Raw genomic sequence first — 22,067 nt, 5'->3', positions numbered from 1 at the left:
AAAACCTGGCAAATAAATGACGTAGAAATGCATGGTCATCTCTATTTGAAACTCACTTTATCTCTTCAATGACGCACTTCAGTGTGCTGAAAAGAAGAATGACGACCAAAAGTCAAATGCGTAGTTTGACTCTGCAAGCAGCCTTTTGTTAGATACTTAGTTAACGTTTCCCCTTCGGCAAAACGTGATAACGAACGAGAGTGTGGAGGACTGGGGACGAGTTTCATGACGTCAATGGTCACGTGGCCGAGGTCTCCGTGCTTACTTCCTGCAGCCGCAGCCTGGGTCATGGCCGAGCTGGGAGGTGGAGTGTAGGTCCCCTTCCCCGTCCTACAGGCGCCGTTAGGGCTCGACAACGCCATCAGACCCTCGTTCACGGAAGATCACCGTTCGATGGTATAGTACCGAAGCTTTTGAAGACTCTCGCGGGCGAGATAGAGCTTCAAACCGCGCCGTATTATATCCCTCTCTCTCCGTACCCCTTGCACCACCAGGAACCCATGCCAGGCCCCCGCAACAGTAGATCTGGAGGGTGAGCTCACGGGATTCCCCCTCGCCTGGATTCCACAGAAGTACGGACGACTCCACACCTGTCAGACGGTAAGATATCCTGACGATGTCTAGCCTGGAGACGCGCTTAATTTGCACATATATTGTGGGATAGTTGTCCGAGACAGAGCGGCTAGGGGCCTGCACGTTGGCGTGCCTCTGCATGCTGCCGGGGCCGCTCTTTCCTGTCGCCCGCAGCGCTCCGCCACCATAGCTCACAACCACACGGAAGCGAGCGAAGTTGGCCTTTTTTTTCCTTACGCCTTTAATCGGATATTCCTCTCAGTCTACTGATTTCGTCTCACTGTCGGTGTATTGAGAGATTGATATTCCGCGTGGCCAGTGTTTGCGAAGCGGCCTCAGACGGTAAACTTTGCGGCCGGCAGCATTTTTGTGATGCCAAGATGGCTGCCCTGTTGTGGAAATGTCGTTTGACACAGCCACAAACCGCCCCTTCTTGACAACTGACCATCCCAAAATGCTGCTACCACTCTGTACGATGCAGAAATAATATTGACAACCTTACATTATTTCAGAGAACATTTCCCAAAAGTACGTGGTAATCATTCTTAGCCCTCCGCAAATATGGGTGACTTAAAAAAAAAAGAACTTGTGGAAGGAAGTGCATTTGTGTATATTTTTGTTTTCCTCTTTTCTTGACTGTTAAAGCGACTTTTTGAGAAATTTTACACATTTATAATGTCGACTTTTAACATTTGCTTACATGTATGTTCGTATTAGATATGAGGCGTAAAGCATTTCTAGTGTTGCTCTTTTTTTTTCTGAAATGCAACAGGTTTGAATTTTTCTGGATTTTAAAAATTTAACAAACCAATGTGTTCAAGAGTTGATATTGATGTAGACGCTGTCTCTTGTTTTTTGCAGAATTTACCGTTGAGTAAACGTGGACTTGTGCATGGTAATGGCCACCGGAGGAAGTGACGCAATGGAAAGGGGAGTGGAAGCGGCGAAATACCGTGCACTCTACCGCTACGACAAGGAATCCTCTGAAGATGTTAGCATGGAGGTTGGAGACATCCTCGTCGCGAAAGGACCGTTTGTAGACATTGAGGGTACAGTTGAAAAACCAGAGGGCTGGTTGAATGGACGTAACGAAAGAACAGGCGAATCAGGGTGCTTTCCGGGTACCTACACTGAGTTTGTAGAAAGATATTTCGTCCCCGTGGCCGTTCCAAGACGTCCGCCAAGGCCTCCGCCAAGACCAGGGGCTCGAAGTAGTGAAGGTAATGACTCAGGATTTATAGGCTCGCCCGCACCTGGAGTAACACTTGGAGGTAATGCATGTGTTGCTTTGCACACACACACACTCACACACAATATCTTAGCTTAGTAGTTATACGAATTCATTAACATAAACTTATGAAGCCATGCTTGAGTAGTTTATGCTAGCTTGTCAAGAGCATTGGTAGGACAATAGCTATTGTTCTAACACTTGCATCAAATTCATGATTCATCAGCAGCTAGACAATAGCTCTATTGTTTTGCTGAGATCACCTTGTATGTAATGACACTGCTGACACTGACAGCAAGTTTTTATTAATTTCAATCTGTTTGTATTTTAGTATAGTACCTTCCCACTCTAACCAATAGATTTTTACATACTGTTATACATGACATAATGTTGTGCATCTGTTATGATAGTATTGATAGTGGGCTGTGCTTGACAGCGAACAGAAGTGGCCCAAAGTTGAACACTGCTCCGAAAGAAAGTTTTCTGTTATTTGTGTTGACTCACCATTGCCTTATGGATATCTGAACTGAAGGTAGGTATGACAGATTACATAACCTTACTCCTATTTTTAAGGCTGGAGTTTTTGTTATTTGTAAGGACATGGCACGGGGCTGTTCCATGCTTGCGCGGCTATTTTGGGGGTTGGGATTTGTCAGGACGTGTTGCAGAGTAAACTGGCATCACCCGCTGTCCCGACACTTGGAATTCCCCACATTTTATCCGCGAATCACGGACCGCAAGCGCCTGAGCTATCGTTCTGTAGTTTTGTGTTCGCGGTGCTATCTACTCTTTAATAAGGGCTGACCACAAAATACCGGTGGGTGTGGATGTGGTGACGACAGCTATGTGTTATGTGTCCTTGTTGAGGTAGCCGTTGTTTCCTGACTGTAAACCGACTAGAACTACAAGTACTGTCCTTGCGGCCCCGGTCTATTGCCGGCCGGCAAGCTGACGTCCCGGCCTATTCACGTTACTTCACCTGCCAGCAAAGGTCACCCCAGGCTTTTCTCTGTAGGCATTTGAATAGTGGACCTCTTTCTATAGGGCCCTCCATTGTTAGGCATGCAAAGTAAATGCCCTCAGCTCGAGTTTCCTTGGCTGTCTGCAGACGCACTTAGCAACCAAACGATAGGTAATTTTTAACCTGGAGGGGAAAGATGCATGGTTTTGGGGAGTTCCAGATGTGACTGTCCAGCTTGAAAAGAAAAGTAGATGTTTGAATCTCGTGTGCCTGTTGCACTGGATAGCAGTGACAGGTTGGCCCCCGGGGGTATTACATTTCAGCTCTTGCAGACTGGACAGACCTGGTCCCACTGAAGTGGAACACATTCTTTGTTTGACACACATATTTGAGGTTTTGCAGCAAACTTAGCAGCTTAGATTAGAGAAATACAGGGGATGACATCGTTTTTGTGACCATCATCAGTCGAGCTGTTTCTGTTTTGTGTTTGTTTGTCTGGGTTTTAGATGGTTTTCCTATCTTATTCAAGCTGGCAGCCAGGTATGTAGCTTGGAGTGGCGTCCACAGTGGAAGGCCAGGGAAACCCCAGATGTCAATCATTCTGTTAGGGTTAAAGGTTAGAAGTGGAAAAGAGGCACTCTCAGAAAACTAAGGAAAAGGTATAAAAGCAGTACTTAAGTGCATACTATGCATCTTTGCGGATAGCGTTTCCAGCCAATCACACTGGATCAACCAATACTTCTCTATTAGTATTATTATCATTATGAATCTTTAGGGTGGTCCCTGCAAGTGTATTGGGTTTAGAAAATATTCTAGTATGATTCTAATCATTGGCAAAATCTTAATTGGTAACAATGTCGAAGAAACCATGTATGTTTTGGTTTCACATTGTCTTCCTATCACATAGAGAAAGAAGATCCCAGCAGTCTGTATCTGATAGGCATGTTGCCCATCTTTTACTTGCTCCTCCCACTATGAAACTGTAGAGCTTCTTATCAGTCCCCTTTTTTAATTGTCTACCCAATTTAAATTTCTGCCATGTATTTCATATCACATGGATTAGTCTATCACAGAGGAGAAAGCCTCTAGATGCTCCCCCGCTGGAAAACCTGAATGGACTATTCCGCTCTCCTTCTATTTTTGGCAGGCTGCCATGGCAACATACCTCCCACAGATGGAAAAAACCAGAGTCCTCTCTCCATCTTGAATATTTGTTCACAGAGGGCAAAGTACACCGCACATCTGGTGCACTTATCATTATCAGCTCCTTTTCTGTTTGAACTAGGGCTGGCTGAGTTGAAAATTGGCTGATTTTAAAGATTTGGAATCACGTGTTTGGCCAACCTCCTTGGTTTGGCTATGTAGTCAATGTGCAAGTGTAACGGTAATTTTTCTTACGATAAACCAACTCTCACTCTTCTAGCACTTCTAAAATTTAGTAGCAGCCATCATTCTGTGGCTGAAATCTCCTTTAGGTTAAGCGCCAAGAATTAAAATAATTGATTTAAGGGGGAAGATCTTAATGATAATCATAACAGCACAGCCACTGCATAGTTGATATATAGGTCAGCATCTGGGAAAGAAAATTTAAAGGAAATTGGAAGGTAACATTTTAGAGGAAAGACAGATAAAGTTTTGATCATCATATTTGTAGCTAAAATTTTATGAAAAAGTGAAAACGTACTAAATGTATTCTACATTGTTTGAACCTGTTCATGCCAACCCCAGTTTCAAGCAGTGTATCTTTCCAAGGGATGTAAGATTTATGAATATTTATGAGCAGTTAGTCCCTCCCACTCCCTGACTTGAGGCCTGCAGAAGGCAAATCCACGGGAGGTCAAAGGTCGGGCCACAAGGAGCTAACTCCCACTGTGCAAGTCCTTTGTGGAATTATGCACATAAATTAGTTTTAGGGAAAAGAGTTATATTTCACAGCCATGCTATCTGAAGCAACTGGCCTACAAAGATAAGTCAGTTTTAGAAATTAGCTGTTCTTTTTTGTTTCCAAACAAAGATACAAAGGAGTTTGTTTGGAAATGTTGTTGCTCACAGATCATATACCACCCCAATCACCTGAAAATCTAGGAATAGAGTACTGGTAATGCACTATCAGTGTACAAGAGGGTTGGCATTGAAACATAAATAGATCGTTGAAACGTGAGACCCCCCCAACATCGGCCAATGTTGGCTGTTGCAGACTTTAAATAGAACAAGTTCTAATTCTATTACTGACTGTACTTTCCCAGCTTTGAGGCGCCCCCAGAAGCTTGTAGCATCAAAGGGCATTATAATCAGTTTACGTTGTACGTGATTTTAGTTTGTAGTCTGTGAAGACCATTGTCTAACACAGGGATTGACTTGTGGTTTCATATCTTAACCCACTTCTAAGACTTCTTGCACATGGTCTGACAGAGTTTACAAGTTGTAAAAACAAAGCATCCCCAACTGTACACTTGATGGGCATTCCAACTGGGCCGTTGTTTATCAGAGTTTCAGAACTCCGTAGCACATTTGTATGTAGTTGCACATTGCTTCCTAGCCCAGATGGGGCTTCACTCATGACTTGTATGCAGTTGTTTGGAACAGGAACCATTTTCAAGTCAGTGTGTGTGTTTGTAAATATTATAGCTTGAGAACTTGTGGATGGATCTCTATGATACTTGGTGTGTTTATAGAAGTTGGTCAAATGAAGGAATGATTAGATTATGGGCCCCCTACCAGCATTGCATGATTAATGAGAAGCCTTTAGAATTCATCATTTGGCAAAGTTATTAGGTTGTGGAACTCTAGTTTTCATCGCTTTTTAGGCATAACAAAACATGAAGGTAGAAATTTGGCTGGAATTATGCAGATTTGAAATTTGATGAGAAACGTGCACGCATATGTATACAATTCGCATGAAAGATGTTTATTAATTGTATTCAACTCATTTCTATGGTGAACAAGCAATACAATGTTACATACAGAAGAACACTGCTTGGCAAATATACAGTACTTTATATACACAGATTCCATGAAATCGATAATGATACGTGCATGAGTGTCTTCTCTTTAACCTTCTCCCTGTTGCCTAACCTCATAACCAGTGCAAATTTGGTGCCAAACGGGTACCTTGGTAGGCTGAATGTTAACTTGAAAGGAGATGGTTGATAATGACATTGCCTCTACCAACACATGTTCTCTACGGGTAAACCTGTCCCTTTTTTGCACAAATTTGGTTCCAAACGGCTACCTTGGTAGGCTAAATGTTAACTTGAAAGGTGAAGAAGAAGGTTTAATCTCCAAGCAGATCTATAGGTTGCGAAGACCATATCCAACTGGCAGAAGAAGTTGGATACGGTCTTCGCAACCTATAGATCTGCTTGGAGATTAGAGAAGGTTGACATTGCCTCTACCAACACGTGTTGCCTCCGGGTAAACCTGTCCCTTTTTGCACTCAATTAAATGGAGCTGCATCGTTGCTTCCAACTTTGTCTTCAGGGCTTCTCACAACAATACAATGTACAGTAGTTTTTGCTTACAGTTCATAAAACACATTGACATCGACCAGACACATGAACAGTTTCAAATGCACTCAAATGTAATAATATGTCCAACTAGTCTGTACAACTAGTAACATTCATATTTAAAAGTTGTCTGGTGGGTCGTTGTTAAAAATAATCAAGCGTCACCACAGGAATTTTTTGATGACTCAAAATGTGAAGCAACCAAAGTTATGCTTCTTAGTTCTTTTCCTATTTTCTCTTGCGAAGTTATTACATTCATACTACATTGAGTGTGCAAATGACTACTTCTGTTGCTCTTGTGACTTGTTACACTACAGCATAGCTTTCCAAGAAAATCACTCCATTCGGGCCATTGTCATAGCTTTCTTCAGGTTTTTAAGATTCATCCGCAAGTCCACAGTTATTTTCTTGAAGTGAATTTGTCTGCCAAAATGTAGCAAGAAAAATTGGTAGCCCATATAGTAATGTTTGTTTGCAGAGTCTACTTTGAAACTGTACTGTTGTTCAGAGGAATATTTTGCTACTCCTCCCTCTGCTTTTGTTGACCATTTAGGTCCAGGAACAATGGGCTGAGGACAGCCTTTCAAGGACAGATGTGGTCTAATGACATGTTCCGTTTCTTACATACATTATCTTCCCTACATTAAACAGCAATGTTGGTCTTGTGTGAAAAAGAGCTTCTATCATGTGCCCCTATTTTTAGAGCAGATACAGTGATGTTGAAAGGTAAATGTAAGAAAGTCTGGTCTATAGATCTTTCTGATTCTGATGTTTCTGTGTACATTTAGTAGCTAAGGGGTTTGACTTCCTCGTTGGACGCTGTGACTAACAAACAGGGCTGGAAATTCATTTTTTGTATACTCTGTATACCAGTGTACAATAGTATCTTTACCCTATAGCCTACAAAAATGTCTATGTGCGCCCACTGTCAAAAATTAGGTGCACATAGATCTACAGACAGCTCAAATTTCGGATGCACATGGGTGCACAAGCACCCACTATTTCGAGCCCATACTGGATAGTCCCACATTTTTCTATACTCACTTTTGAGTCACTTCTGTACTTATAGTCGGACTATTACCGCATCATGATTTCTCACCAAGAAAAATGGCTGTCACAGGCAGTATTTCTGGCTGGGTGGAGGTTGATTAGGCTAGTTGCATGGAGGGAGGTAGTGGTGCAGAAATTAGGACTCTCTCTGCTGTCATGTTTTATGACATTTGACATGGGGGTCAACCAGGCTGGCAGCGCTTATTGAAATGGCGCCAGGGACTGTCAGAGAAGCCCTCCCCTGACACAGCGATTTGCACATGGCTGAATCTGTGCTTGGTGGTTGTAGCTACTGCTGCAGGACAGTTGGTATGAAGGAACCCCCCCATGATCAGCCTCTGAACACAAGAAAACCCTTGTATCCATAAACTTAGCATCTGTCAGTGGTTAGGTCTGGGAGCCCAGACTAATTATTACTGGCAATGTGACAAAAGAATACCTACAGACCCCCCAGCGCGTTGATATTATTCATAAGCAGGTCTGGCTAGATTAGAAGTGGTTTGATGAAGGTAGGGTTTCGCCCCAGAACTGGCCCCAGTATCTGAGCAGAAAAAAAGGCTTTTTGGCAAGACCCTGGCAGGCAGAAGTGAGATCCGATTCCCAACATCTTGGCTTGAGCCCCTCTGGCAGTGCATGGAATGTTGGCCTGTGCCCAGCGCAGGAAGGGTCACTAGATAGCACTACCCAATCATGGCTGAGTGCAGCCAACCTTGCCAAGAACCAGACGGAATCTTTAAGAATACTGGTGAAATGGAAGACAAGGACGTTCCTACAGGTAGGCTTTATTGTCATTTTTACACCTTATACTCGTATACCAGGGATTTTGCAAGTTATCGCAATCGCAGAAGAAAACTGGCTCCCCTTTTGTTTGCTCGTTGTCGTGCACCTGCAACAGATCACTGGAAAGCCAAGGTAATACTACCAGGTCACCTTGGCCTCAATACCTCTATCCCAAAGGTTGTTCTCCCTGCACGCTTCACAATGCCAAGGGCTGAAAGCCTTTTCCCCCAACTGGGTAACGTTACAGGTGCAACCACTCTCCTATCAGCTGGCAGCCTGCTGCAATATCTTTGCCTCTCCCCAGCCCAGAGGTGGCTGAACCCTACCTGTTGCTATAGCGACGGGCACATTTGTCTGATGTAAGTGACAGCGTTGCCATGGCAGCGATCTTCTCCACTATCAAGTCTGAAATTGTATCAACAATGTGGACCAGAGCTGGCAACAAAGGGCCCTGTGTGGTTGGCCGCTAGGGTTACCGCACTGAGTAGGGTTTCAAGAGTGGTATTGAGTTTGTAGTATTGTTGGATTTACCATCTTACAACTTTTGATGCATCAAGGTGTCTTGCCTTACATGTTGTGTGTTGGACACCAGATAGGTGTGTTCCTTCACCTGGCACCAACCCACTCCAAACAAAAGTAGTAAAAAGGAACACTCAAACTCCAAAGAAAGGAAGCTGAGTTAGCACATTTTGTTTAAGGTAGCATTATTTATGAGTGTAAGATCTTAGTATTACAAGGTTTATGTTTTACTAGTTGAAGACAGTTGGATGATCAAGGAAAAGACTACTACATTAGAACTGAAATGTTGTAAGCATATCTATTATTTATTTCTTGGCAATTGCGCAAAGCAATGTTACGAAGTGTAGCATATTCTAATAATGCAGAAAACAGACTTCATACAACGTTTGAATACATAACCGTCTTAGTCTTACCAACCTTTGCAATAAGTTGGAAAAATAATGGGAGGCAGAGTAGAGTGTCTGAGGTAAGAATAGATCCTATGATACTGTAAATGCAGAAATATCCGCGGTGGTTTTATGTTCGTGGTTTTTGCAGTGAGCTTTCAGCGCGAACTTAAAACCACCGCAAACATTTTTGGCCACCTATGACTGTAGCGCTACTATTCTTTCAAACGCGAACTTAAAAAACCACCGCAAACACCCCATTTTCTCCCTACCGCGAAATAAAAACCACACAAACTTAAATGCGTTTACAGTATTGTACCGGGAGTAAAGCGAAATACACGTGGAAACACCAGACTAATCATGGCACCCCCAGCAGCAGGCAGTGTATATTTATACTTCAATACTGTGGGATCCTTAGGCTGGGTGGTCCAGTCATGCTATAGTATATCATCATGTACTTTATTCAAACATTCAGAGTTTTAGTATAAAACCTGGTTTCCCTATTCTTAGTCACCGACGAAAGACAGCGGATGCTGTCTGAAACGTCTGACTGTTTCAAAATTTTAGCCAGTTGCCTGAGAACTATTTTTGGCTTATCTTACTACCTGGATGTCTAACCTTCATCAACGTTCATCTTATTTCATTGCTGCTCTTCTGAGTATTTCAAAAGAAAATCTGCACATTCAAATGATATTGAAAAAAATATGGCGTTATTATTAATTTTGTTAGGATTTTCCTCCATCTAAACATTTTTCTGTCATTTTTCTGTGGTTATGTACATACAAACCAAGGTATTGCAAAAAAATAATTTTTCTTCTTTCGTTCTATATGGTCTTTTTCATGAAGATTCTATCTGTTGTTAGCTTTTGTTGGTTTCTACTGTAAGATGAAAGGAAGGTTGCATATGTAAAAGCATATGCGACATTTTTGAAGGTACAAACAAATAGGAAAGCAGCTTGCAAATAAATGCTTTAAAGTCTTTGATGTTCCACCATAAACTGTAAATCTTGAAACTTTTCTGGTGGTTTTATTTTAACGGAAACCTCTTTACTGTGAAATGATGTCGCTGTGGATAATATACTTTCTAACTTAATGTATTACTACAGTACTACTGTAGAACAAAAATGTTTCAAACTCAAAACGTAGCAAAAAAAGTCTGTGTCGCTTCTACTGCGAAATGAAACCATGGTGAAAGTAAATGCATTTACAGTATGTTGGTACTAACTAGTACTGTAAATGCATTTAAGTTCCCACGGTTTTAATTTCGCGGGAGAAAATGGAGTGTTCGTAAGCTCATGTTTGAAACAATAGTAGCGCTACAAAAACACTGGTAGAAATGTTTGCGATGGTTTTGAAAAAGCTAACCGCGAAAATCGCGAACATTAAACCCCCACAAACATTTCTGCATTTACAGTACTTTGCAGCAGTTCCTCTGTATTGTCCAGTAATGTCCACTCCTCGCTGACCAATCCCGTCCGGGGTTACCTGCGGTTAAACCAGCCCTTGTGTGTCCTGTAAAGAAAAGCCAGAGATCTTTGTCGAGTGGTGTTTGACTAACCTGGTTTCCGTCCAGCTGATTACCCTTTCCTGTGCGCTTTTGTTTGTGCCTACCTGTGGTCAACAGATGTCTGACATGATAACCCCAGGTGGACGTGTGTGTCTGCAAACAGACCATTCTTCTCAGTACCGCTGTAGGGATTTGGGGGAATACTGTGGGTGCACTGGTACGCCCAACCTCAAAAAGCAAAAAAAACAAAAACATAGGAGAATATTTTACTTAATTAACAAATGATAGAAATGATGAACTTAATTAACAAATGATAGCATACAATGTTAATAAAGAAAACTTAATTAACAAATTTGCTGACTTTCTCCAGAGCCTGAATCTGAAATTCTGTAGCTAACATTTAGAATCTTTAGTAATACAATGAAGGTTTTATTATTATCTCTGAGACATTAATATCAAGAATATGCTGTAACTAGTTTACAATATTTACATGTAACCCAACACAAATATTGAGGTGCACTGGAGCACCCACAGTCAACAACTAGGTGCACAGCTCCAGTTTTTGGTGCACAAAATTACACATGCACACAGCATTTGAAGCCCTTCCCTGCATAGCTTCTAACACACCCACATTGGACTTTTAAACTCTAGGCATGGTTAATGAATAGTTAACCCTTGTCCTGCTGGACTTTTTTTACCCTATAGTAGTCCCTGTGCTGGGCTTTTTTTACCCTATTTAAAGGAGGGGTACTGTTTTAACTTTGCTACTTTTTTGATACTTTGCCCACAAATAACTCTATAAAGTTATATATCAATACAAAGCTAAGAGTCTCTACTTTTCAGAAATATATTGCAAATTTTGCCTGCACCTACCTGTATTGATTGATAATGGCAATAAATCAATAAAAAACCCTTTTTTTCAAAAACCTTTTGTATTGAAGTATCTGAACCATATAAAAAGTACCAATATCAAAGCTGCAGCATTCCTGACACATCCTGACAACATCAGAGCTATATCTATGATGAAGAAGTTCACCCAGGTATCTCAGCAGGTAGGTTTATGACCATACAATGTCCACGGTGCTGAACTGGCTTTTCTGTAGAAAAGCTGAGCCATTTAGATTTAGTATACTTCTTTCTTTACCTCTATTACAATCACTTTCCTACACATCAGCTGAAAGCTTACAACAGGTATTATCTTTGGAATTCCAAACAAAGTAATATCATTGAATACAAAGGTAATAAAGATACAAAAGGCAATAAAAAGTACATTATTCCACAAAGTTTCCATTTACTGCTGCATAGCACCACCACAGAGGTCTCTACCAAGACTACAATGTTGCTGACCACTCTTGGCAACATCAGAATGATACATGTGAAGAAGTAAAATACACAGGTATTGTAACAGGTAAGTACATGTATATGGTTGTAGACTGCCCTTGGTGCTGAACTCACCTTTGAGCAATATCTACACTCTCATACAGAACAGTACACTTCATGCTGTAGCCATAGAACAATTGACATTCTAGCTTTCTATACATGAGTGGAAAGCTTATAGTCTAAACTTTCTTGTCATATCAACATACAGTTGTTACAATCTTTACTAAAGGCTATATTATAATAAAGACATAAAAAGCAATAAAAAGTACATTATTCCACTATGCTTTCATATGCCTTTGTATAGCATCAACACACAGGTTTCTACGAAGACTACAAAGTTTCTGACCAGTTTTGACAACATCAGAATAATATATCGTATTATATGTAAAGAAATACGAATTGCAGATATTATAACTGGTGAGTATATGGCTATCAAAGTCTGAGACTGGTCAGCCCCACAATAGAAATCATGCACCACTTCCCCGCCAGCGACCACGTCCACTACCTCCTCGGGCACGTCCACGCCGTCCTTGGTAAGTGCCCCGAGCTCTTCGACGGCTAAAAGTAGCGTCAGCGCCGCTTTCAAGTTCATCAGCAACGTGTAAGGGTCCCTCTCCGCTTGCCCCGACATGTCTTCGAGGCCGATGTTGTGACTCCCCGTCTTCGCCAGAACTGTCACTGATTTCAGCGGAATTTTCACTTGATAAAGGATATTCCACCACTGAATCGTTCGTGAAAATGTCCTCTAGAACGTCTTCGACGGTGTACCGATCCATTTTGGCGTTTAAATACCGAAATTACCGCCAGAAACACGGAAAATATCTCTCCGAAAACATACCAGCAGACGACGCGCCATCATGGCCGCCTCATTAACATATGGCCTCATTAACATATCGCGCATGCGTCTTGAGATGAATTGCGTAACAATAATTTTGACCCTTGACCCCGACGATGTTGCAACACTATGTTACTTCCGGGTTTCGGGAGTTACGCGGGGGTGCGACGCGTTCGTGCCGGAAATACCCCCAGCGCCTATATATAGGCGGTCCGCAGGACCCGCACATTATCCGTAGCGCCTATATATAGGCGGTCCGCAGGACAAGGGTTAATCCTCAATGCACAGCCTTTACCACATTGCCAAAACTGGCTTTTGACCTAGATTTGTAACTGGTGGCTTGCTCTGTGAGTGTGAGGCCTGATGTACACCAGGAAAATTTTCGGTCGTACAACATCTTACGTTGCTGTGTGTAAATCGGCCTTACGGTGTACGAAGGGCCACAAAAATGCCCATCGTACGACACTGCGGACCGATTTACCTACAGTAAGGAAAGGCGTCCTGCGACCGTGGACGGACCTACGACCTTGTCTAAGCCGCTGTCGTACACCAGGCAATTTTCCTCCTGTATATCTGGGCTGTTCAGCTGTTTGATGACCCACATTGCTGATAGGAGTGAAGACAGCTGTCCGTGGTCACAGTCTGATTCCCACACCCAACATGTAACAAGCCATCCTCAGCTCACATATATTGTGTTGCAACTTGTGGTCTGTGTTTGTGTAAGGAAAAAAGGTTTAAAATGTTTACAGGACGGTATGTACTAATCCATAGATGGGGGATGGGGGGTTTCCAGACCATCTGTACCTCCGGCATAACCGTCCTTCAGTGTATCACACCACAGTCGATTTCTTTCATCATCCTGCCATTAGATATGCGGTATTACCGGGTCCGTATTTGTACCAAAACTTTCCAAAATATTTGAAAATAGATACGATCTTTTCCAGAGGCAATAAGTCCCCCAACGCAGTGCTGTATCCGTGGGATCGTTTATTTCTCCGAATTATAAATAGACATGAAGTCCAATTAACCCAGTTTACAAATGACTTGCCTTTGCCTTGACCCAAATAAAAAAGGGATTTTGACAATATCACATTTTATAAAGTGCCTGTTAGTGACACATTTTCCAGTTCGCTGCAAATTGGATTGCTAGGGTGGAAAGATATAGAATAAAACTGGGCCATTAGTGATAATTCAGGGAACTCAGATTATCAGGATTGTCTGTGACAGAACTAGGTCAAGGTGGATGATAGTATCTTAACCTGGTAAACTCCTTAGTCAGGAAAAATTGCTATTTGCTACCATTACTATTTATTTGCTTTGACACATTTTCCTGAGCACCATAGTACAAAATAATTTAATACTTTTTGCTATATGACACTGAAAATGGCATCATGAAAGTGTTAAAAACACCTTAGGGGAGCAAGTTACTGGAATAACTAAAAGAGACATGTATCATGTTTAGCAAAAGATTTCTATCATGACACTTATGAAGTCAGGATTTTATATGAATGACAAGTAGTATGATCCTTTTACCTTGTACTTCACTAACGTTTATGTCAACATAAAAGGAAATTCAGTTTGAGAACTAGGACTTGTCAGTAATCATATTAGTACGGTTTTGTTGTACCTGATTTTCATTATGATACTTCTGAAGTCAGCATTTTATATAGATGACGAGTAGTATGATCCTTTTACCTTGTACTTCACTAACGTTAATCAATGTCAATGTCAAAGGAAATTGAGTTTGAGAACTAGGACTTGACAGTAATCATATACAGTTTTGTTGTACCATCATTCGTTCTTCTGTTTTACTTCAGCTGGCTGTGGGTTACAATAGGTCAAACAGGAATGTATGAGATCAGAACCATGCCAGGATTGATCTATCTGCTGATGTCATTGGGGATTAGATTAATACCGGTGATTGAGACAGTACAACTGTCTTTGATTGTGGGATGGATTTTTTCGCTGGGTTACTATCGGACAAGTCACGCGTCCGACTCACGATCGGCGCCGGGCTGCCGTTGCTAGGGCTTGGAAGTTTACACTCTTTTAAAAAGTTTCATCCTTTTCTTGGAATGGCTGTCATCTCTTCCAGGAAGATTTAATGTCAGCAGTACTGTAATTCACTTTATCTTCACGGTAGCAAAATCTCACGGTGTAGGGAAAATGGACATTTTCACTGAACTTGAACTTCACGGTTGTGGCAAGTGATTTACAGAATCATAAATAACTTTTTTTTCACGATGATGATAGGTTCACGGTACAGAGGTGACCGTGGAAACAGTTGCAGTGAAAGAGACAAGAATAACAGTACCTCAGTAGTCATTTTTTAAATTTTGTTCAGTTCTTTTTTAGGTTCGCCTATTTTTTTTTCTTGCCGATCTATTTCAACAAGATATATTGTAATAATGTAGAGTACTCTACCTTGAGTCCTAAAATGAGAGTAATATGGATGATTTTTCCACCCCAATTCCTTTTGTCCTATTAAGCAACAAATACACCCTATTATTAGTGGTTTGACAATAAATTATTTTCCAGGCCACATGTTTTATGTGGTAAATAGTTATTAAAGTATTAACCTACTTGCCGCTAGGTTTTCTACTAGCCTATCGGAGAATAAGATATAGAATAAAAGCTAGGCAAAAGTTAGCAAATTTTCTGCTGGACCAGTACCTCCGGAAATGTAATGACAAGTATGATAGCTGATATTTGCCTGGGTCCTATTGTTGTAACAAAGTGACACCTGATACAGGCTAAAATTTGTGTCAATCATCAGCTGATGGCTGATTGTGGTCAGCCACATTTGTTAATGACCAGGGTAACATTCTTGTGGTTTTTGTGTGCGCTTTTGTAGGGCAAAACCTTCAGGCAAAGACTGGGGAGATACGAAAAAGGAAGAATGTTGCAAAAGAAAAGGCATGCCAGATTGAAAACAAAAATACACAAACTGTACACCATTTTCAAATCTTGTCCATTCCCTCTCGACATTTAGATGAACATAAAGTAGCTCTTTTCCACACATATGCATGTCCAATATGATTCTCATTTCCTGCTCCTTAGAAAATCAATCTTATATCATCTAGAGTTTGGATGATGTTTCTGTTACATATCCAGTAGACATGTATTGTAGTTGATGTCTGGTACCGTGTGTATCTGATTGGTCATCTATTGATTGTGTACGAACTTCCTCCAGGTATCTTGGTTGAAAGTGATGCAATATTTGTGGTTATACGGGGTCCAAAATACAGGGTCCAAAATACAGGGTCCATGTATATGTATATGTATATGTATATGTATATGTATATGTATATGTATATGTATATGTATGTATGTATGTATGTATGTATGTATGTATGTATGTATGTATGTATGTATGTATGTATGTATGTATGTATGTATGTATGTATGTATGTATGTATGTATGTATGTATGTATGTATGTATGTATGTATGTATGTATGTATGTATGTATGTATGTATGTATGTATGTATGTATGTATGTATGTATGTCTGTATGTATGTATGTATGTATGACACAAAAGTATACAGGATATTTTTAACATTTAAGTATCAGAAAAACAATTATAGCATACTGTAAAAATGCAGAAATGTTCGTGTTAGTTTTATGTTCGCTGTTTTTCGCAGTGAACTCTTCCGCGCGAACTTAAAACCACAGCGAACTTCTGCCCACCTACTGTATGACTGTAGCGCTACTATTGTTTCAAACACGAACTTAAAGCCTTTGCGAACACTCCATTTTCGCCCTACCGCGAAATAAAACCATGCGAACTTAAACGCATTTACAGTAACTTAGCTGAAGTTAGCTACAGTTACTAGAATATTCTTCAGTAACAGAATTTCAGATTTTAGTTCTGATCATGAAGAAAGCCAGTTAAGTTTGTAAGTAGGTTTTGCTGTAATTGTCTCTTTATTCTATGTTGTGCATGAAAAATTTTTCCTGTGCACCAAAATCTTAAGGCTACATATTACCAAAAGTGAATTTCAAGTCCTATAATGTAATGAGGCAATGTCTACAAGAGATGTGAGCTTAGCAATTGTGCTGAGACTTATATTACAGTGTGCAGCGTCAGCTTGTGAATGTTAAACACAAGACACGACCATCTGGTGCGTTCACACCAGCCTTCATATTAAATATAGCCGCAGGGACCTGTATCCTCATTTGCATAGACCTCAGCTTGACCTTGATTTTATAAAAGTAGCCTTGTTTCTAAGGCAGCAAAAACTTAGTTGTATGGTCTCATAGGGATCTCAAACGTGATGAGAGTATGTTTTGCTTTCTGCCATTTTCTGACATGTGTGCTCACTTTGAAAAAGTTTGATGAAAGTCTCTAATTAGAGATAACATCAGATAGCATTCACTGAAAGGCTGGTTCTCAATTCTTTTATTGTCCTAAATGTACTATTTGTTGTCTTAAACATGATTGCAAGGCCATGTTTTGACATCACCTTCCCTCAGGTGTTTATGGCATTTCCTTTGGCGTCTTGGACTCAGAGAGACGTCTCGCAAAACCGCTTGCCAGCAACCCCCCTCCCCCCTCTACACAATCTTTCCTAGATCATTCTACTATCTTGTGATCAGTGAAGAATAGCTATTGTGCTAATTGTGGATCCCAAATAAAGTCAAATTGTTGCAACTTTCTACCCCTCCCTTTTCCCAGAGAAAGAAGAATGGCACTCATGCTATTTCCCTCAAGTCAAGGTGTAACTTGCACATTAGTTTACGTACCACTGCACCAACTGAATGCGAGTTTTACAGTCAGTGAAGACCATCCCTCCAGGCTGGTGCCACAAGGCTCGCCTCACGTGGGGCGAACATGTGGCTCAGGGTCACAGGTCAAGCTAACGCAACCACCAATTACCCATGCACAAACCCACCCTACTTATCAGTAATTACTTCAACTCCACCTTTCTTTCATCCACACCTAAAAATAGTGGGGAGACCTGTGAAGTCAGCTAATCCACTTAAAATTAGAATCTTTGATGTGTGTTTGTTTGTAAGGAGGCACAAGAGCACCTTTGTACATTAGGTGCTTGATGCAGGTCTTGCCCAGTTGTGGAGAACAGATTCAATCCTGTAGTGTTACGTTTTGTAGCACATTTTCATGGACTAGGAATTGCTTTATAGTGAAACCTACATACAAGTGACCACCAGATTTTTTTGGTCCCCCGAGTGGTCATCTTGGCCATTTTTGACCATTAGTTTTTATATTGGTAACTTCTTGCATCTAGAAGAAAATTTTCTTCCAAGTTGGTAAAAAAAATGGTCATCTAAATATCAATAAGTCGCGCTACATGAAATATCTAGGCAACATTTATATCGATCGCCCTGGTTTATTGCTATACACTATCTGGTTATGAACATCTAAAAAAAAGATGGATACAAACAAGACTGTGTATTGACAACATGGCAGGGATGGGCATTATTTTATCATGTCATTGTAGCTGATGTAATGCTACATTCTTTTGCAACAGGTAATGTTGCATGTAATGACTTACACTGATGTAATGTGTTGTCATAAAGAGCATGTGACTGCAGAGTAGCAATGGACATGTGCAGAGGAGCGATTTTTGCTCGCATTCATGATTAATGTTCTGTTATAGAGCATGGTTTATAAGTAGAGACTTCTTGTCAGTCGAATCACTACAGTACTAGTAATGCTACTTGAAAGTGTCTGTACAGGTAAGGGAATTTTTCTCTCTCTCTCTCTCTCTCTCTCTCTCTCTCTCTCTCTCTCTCTCTCTTTCTCTCTTCACTGCTGTTCAGCTGGTGCTCGCATTCATGATAATGTTATAAGTTATAGTTTATAATTAGAGTCTGTTACTGTGAGTAGAATTATTACAGCTGTTATGCTATTTGGAAGCGTCTATACAGGTAAGAGATTTTTTTCTTGCATCTACATGAATCTAGTTTTCTTTAGCAGGTCTTTTTAATAACACTGTAGTCTTGAATGTACAAAGTTACCTAAGGGCATTTTGCCAGACAGTCTTTACAACACCATATACCTGAAAGGCACTCTGAATCGGGAAATACAATTATAGCCGGTAACTGAATAGACTGAAGGTTTTGTTGCTACTAAGGAAGTAGAAAACTCTAGCCAGGTCATATACCTTACCTTACATAAAGGGTTTGAATTTCCAATTATATAGATGCACACAGTAGGTGTAGTGTCTGAGATACATTCAGACGTGTACGCCAAGGATCGCTTCCTAATAAGGGAATGCTGCGTAAACGCACCCAGGAAGAGGTAATAGCGTACAGGAACTCTGTTCCATCGGAGAAGAGTTCCAAGAGGCTCCGTTACGACACATCCATTTCGGCCTAATGTATGGTGATGGCTTTCTATGCGGAATCAATAAATGACGCTCTTGCCCCCTGGCTGGGCATGATCCATGATTTGGCACATTATTGCAATGAGGAACTGGGAGACAGAGCATTGAGCTGTGCTGTCCCTGTTGGCCCTGCAGTAATGACGTCCTAAATCATGGACGTTCTAAAGCAGGAACTGTTGCTATGGGAAGGGGAAGACTGCGCGGCGTTGGATTGAATGCGAGGAGAGGGAAGCCTAGTGGAGAGAAGGTTGACAATGGCTAGGCCGTTAGCTTGCTGAAAATGGAATTTGTTTTGACTTAATTTTGAAATCGCTATTGCAGAAAAGGTGCTTGTGATATCATCAATGTTGCCTTCGAAAGCCTTTTTTTAATCAATTCTTTTCGTTAACTCGTCGAATAAAAACCATTAGAAAATGGTTTTCCTGACTGTAGTCTTTGTAGAGACCATGTTCGAGTAGAAAAATAGATATGGTTGAATGGTACACCTGTTTTCTGTTCAGAATTATGATTTTATATCACATGCTTTGTTCCATTGTCAGACAAGCTGGAATAGCAATTTACCATTACAATTGGACTGTTATGTAGGCACCTGTCTGTGTATTTGATTAGGACTTGTTTTATATGTTTGTAGTGCAGTGCTTTTGATAGATGTACTTGTATGTGCCACAAAGACCCCCGTTATATGGTACAGAAGTTTTATGTTCCTTGTTCTGCCGAGATCCGGGATTGATGGAACTGTTGGTTGATGAGTCGTATCTCCTTCTAATCACACTGTACGTTCCAATCAGGGACGGGAGAGCCATCCACGACCAAAAGTAATAAAAGTGCATCAGCCGCGTCCGACAGCGCTCATCAGCGAAACGTCAGCCGACTGGTCCTTCACGTGCTGCTCGGCTTTCCCGGCGTAATAAAGAACGCACATGATTAACTGTTCACTGATGAATTGTAGCCATTTTCTGCCAGCGTAAGTTGGACGGCGGCCAGTTTGAAAGGATGGGTCATTATTCCGAAAGGAAAGAAATGTTTCTGACTTTCTTCAAAGAAATAACTGTTGTCGATCTGCCATTATTAGACTAGTAAAGGATAGAATGGTCTTTCTCGTTGGCAGTTACAATACTGGACATATTGTGCTGCTTGGTCGATTTAGCACCCCTCTTTCAGGTAAAGGACTGTTCCATCAGAATGGATTCATTTATTGGTTCCAGACTCGCCAGTAATTTTGAGAGTTAAAGTTAACGTCTGCATATTTGAAGGTCATCAAATATTAGAAGTTTAACGTAGTTACAATGTTTCCAGTCAAAAATACTGTTTCAGTTGTCTGCTTTGAAGTCAAATGATGACCTGTCTCTATTGAACGGAAGCTAGAACTAGAAGTGAAATTGTAGCTTTTTTCAGCGATTTTTCATCCCTAAGTTGGTTTTGAAGTTCAGTTTCTCGGAATGTTACACACGACATGAAATTCAAAGCATGGGAGAAGTTGTTAGCCTCCAGCAATGGTACCATTCCATAGATGACAGGAAGTAAAATCCGGGATTTCCTGTCAATCCTGTGAAAGTATCGTTTCATTTCAGCCAGGTGACAGTTGCAAGAAGGCACTGGTTTCTGGGAAACCGGTATTGGTCCGTTAGTCCCATTTGGAGACACTGTGCAATTGAGCCACACTGGATTTGAATGCGTCTGGTACAGGGCTCTAGCCAGCCTGAAATTTTATCCCGTAAGCCCTAAAATTTTGTACAAACCTAACATATCGAGCGCCGAAGGCGCGAGGCGTCGCGCCGTAGGCGCGACAATTCTAGGGGGGTCCGGGGGTATTCCCCCCCGGGAAATTTTTAAATCTAGAACCTCTGAAACGCTATCTCCAGCATTTTGAGGGGCAAGTTTGGGTGAAAAATTAATTGGGCCTTCGTTGTACACAATCGGCAGATAAATGAAATTTAGCACCACAAAACTTTCTTATTTATTTGACAAATATACACGTGAATTCAAGTCGGCAGAAATAAAACATTTTCAACACCGGTCGACGCGTCGTACCGGTCCCGTTTGCGCCCTGTACTAAATATAGTAGGAAATGAGACACCCTACTTTGGACAGAACGCCCTAAAGACGTTCAATATTTTCATTCCGTGTTTTCCATGGTCGATTTCTCCGGTAACTTCCACTTGATTTGATCAAAATTCGTCGATTCAAGCCCCATCTTCGCACCAAATATCAATTTCTGATAAAACCTCGCGGATTCGCGCCTCTCGTGAACCGCGAGACTTGTATGTCATTGGTCGATTTTGAACGAACGCTGTTATTGGTAGATGATATCTGATTCTGAGGTCTAAAACTATCAACACCAGTTTTCGCGGGAAGAGTGCGTGAAACTCGGCGTAAAACTTTAACAATGTTTACCAAAAAAATACGGAAAGCCTGGTAACTACCGGAGTATTTTTTGTGTGGCTATAACTAGCGGTGAACCGGGGAAAACAGCCGAAAAAACGTCAGCCCGATGCGACCGGCCAGAATTGTAGTGGGGCACTAGTAGTGGGGCACTAGTAGTGGGGAGGGGGGCACACGATGCTGATTTTCTCTCGGCCCACGAACCACTGGCAACCTCCGCGCCTCCGTTTGTCTGCTATAAAGCCACCTTGAGGTTGTCACCTGCCGCCGGCGGAAGATAGAAATTGCCTGAATCGACCTCGCTTCAAACTTCCGCTTCTTTTCTGGAGACCTTTAAAAAAATTCAAGCCCTGTCTATATCTTTTCTCCCGATTTTTTTCCGTCAAGGTTTACGGATTGGTCTTGAATTTATTCCGTAACACGCAGCAAAGTTCCGTAAATTTACGGCAAAACTGGCGCTGGCTAGAGCCCTGGTCTGGTAGTAAAAGTCGTTAACGTTTCTCTCACCTGGCTTGTATTGTCTGAAAGCATCTGCCTATCTCTCTCTCTGATGTTTAATGCAGGACAATAAATTTCGGCTCAAAGGCTTCCTATATCATTTGCATAACAT

At 41.3% G+C, this 22,067-nt stretch overlaps 1 protein-coding gene across 4 annotated transcripts in view; it reads left to right on the top strand.

Annotated features, from left to right (window-relative positions):
• Window positions 1-255: 255 nt before the first annotated feature.
• The window catches only part of LOC136444948 (phosphatidylinositol 3-kinase regulatory subunit alpha-like), a 54,868-nt gene continuing 33,056 nt past the window's right edge, over window positions 256-22,067 (top strand). The window contains exons 1-2 of one of the 4 annotated variants that reach the window (XM_066442739.1): window positions 256-600; window positions 1,435-1,793. In XM_066442739.1, the coding sequence (XP_066298836.1) occupies window positions 1,466-1,793 (328 nt within the window). In that variant the 5' untranslated portion in view covers window positions 256-600; window positions 1,435-1,465. Of the gene's footprint in view, window positions 601-733; window positions 916-975; window positions 1,102-1,434; window positions 1,845-22,067 lie in introns of those variants that run through there. The other 3 variants (XM_066442736.1, XM_066442737.1, XM_066442738.1) reach the window with 3 other exon arrangements.

This window comes from Branchiostoma lanceolatum, chromosome 11, assembly GCF_035083965.1.
Source record: "Branchiostoma lanceolatum isolate klBraLanc5 chromosome 11, klBraLanc5.hap2, whole genome shotgun sequence".
Classification (NCBI taxonomy): domain Eukaryota; kingdom Metazoa; phylum Chordata; class Leptocardii; order Amphioxiformes; family Branchiostomatidae; genus Branchiostoma; species Branchiostoma lanceolatum.
Note: the sequence above shows the minus strand (reverse complement) of the source record. Positions and strands in the feature narration are given on the sequence as shown.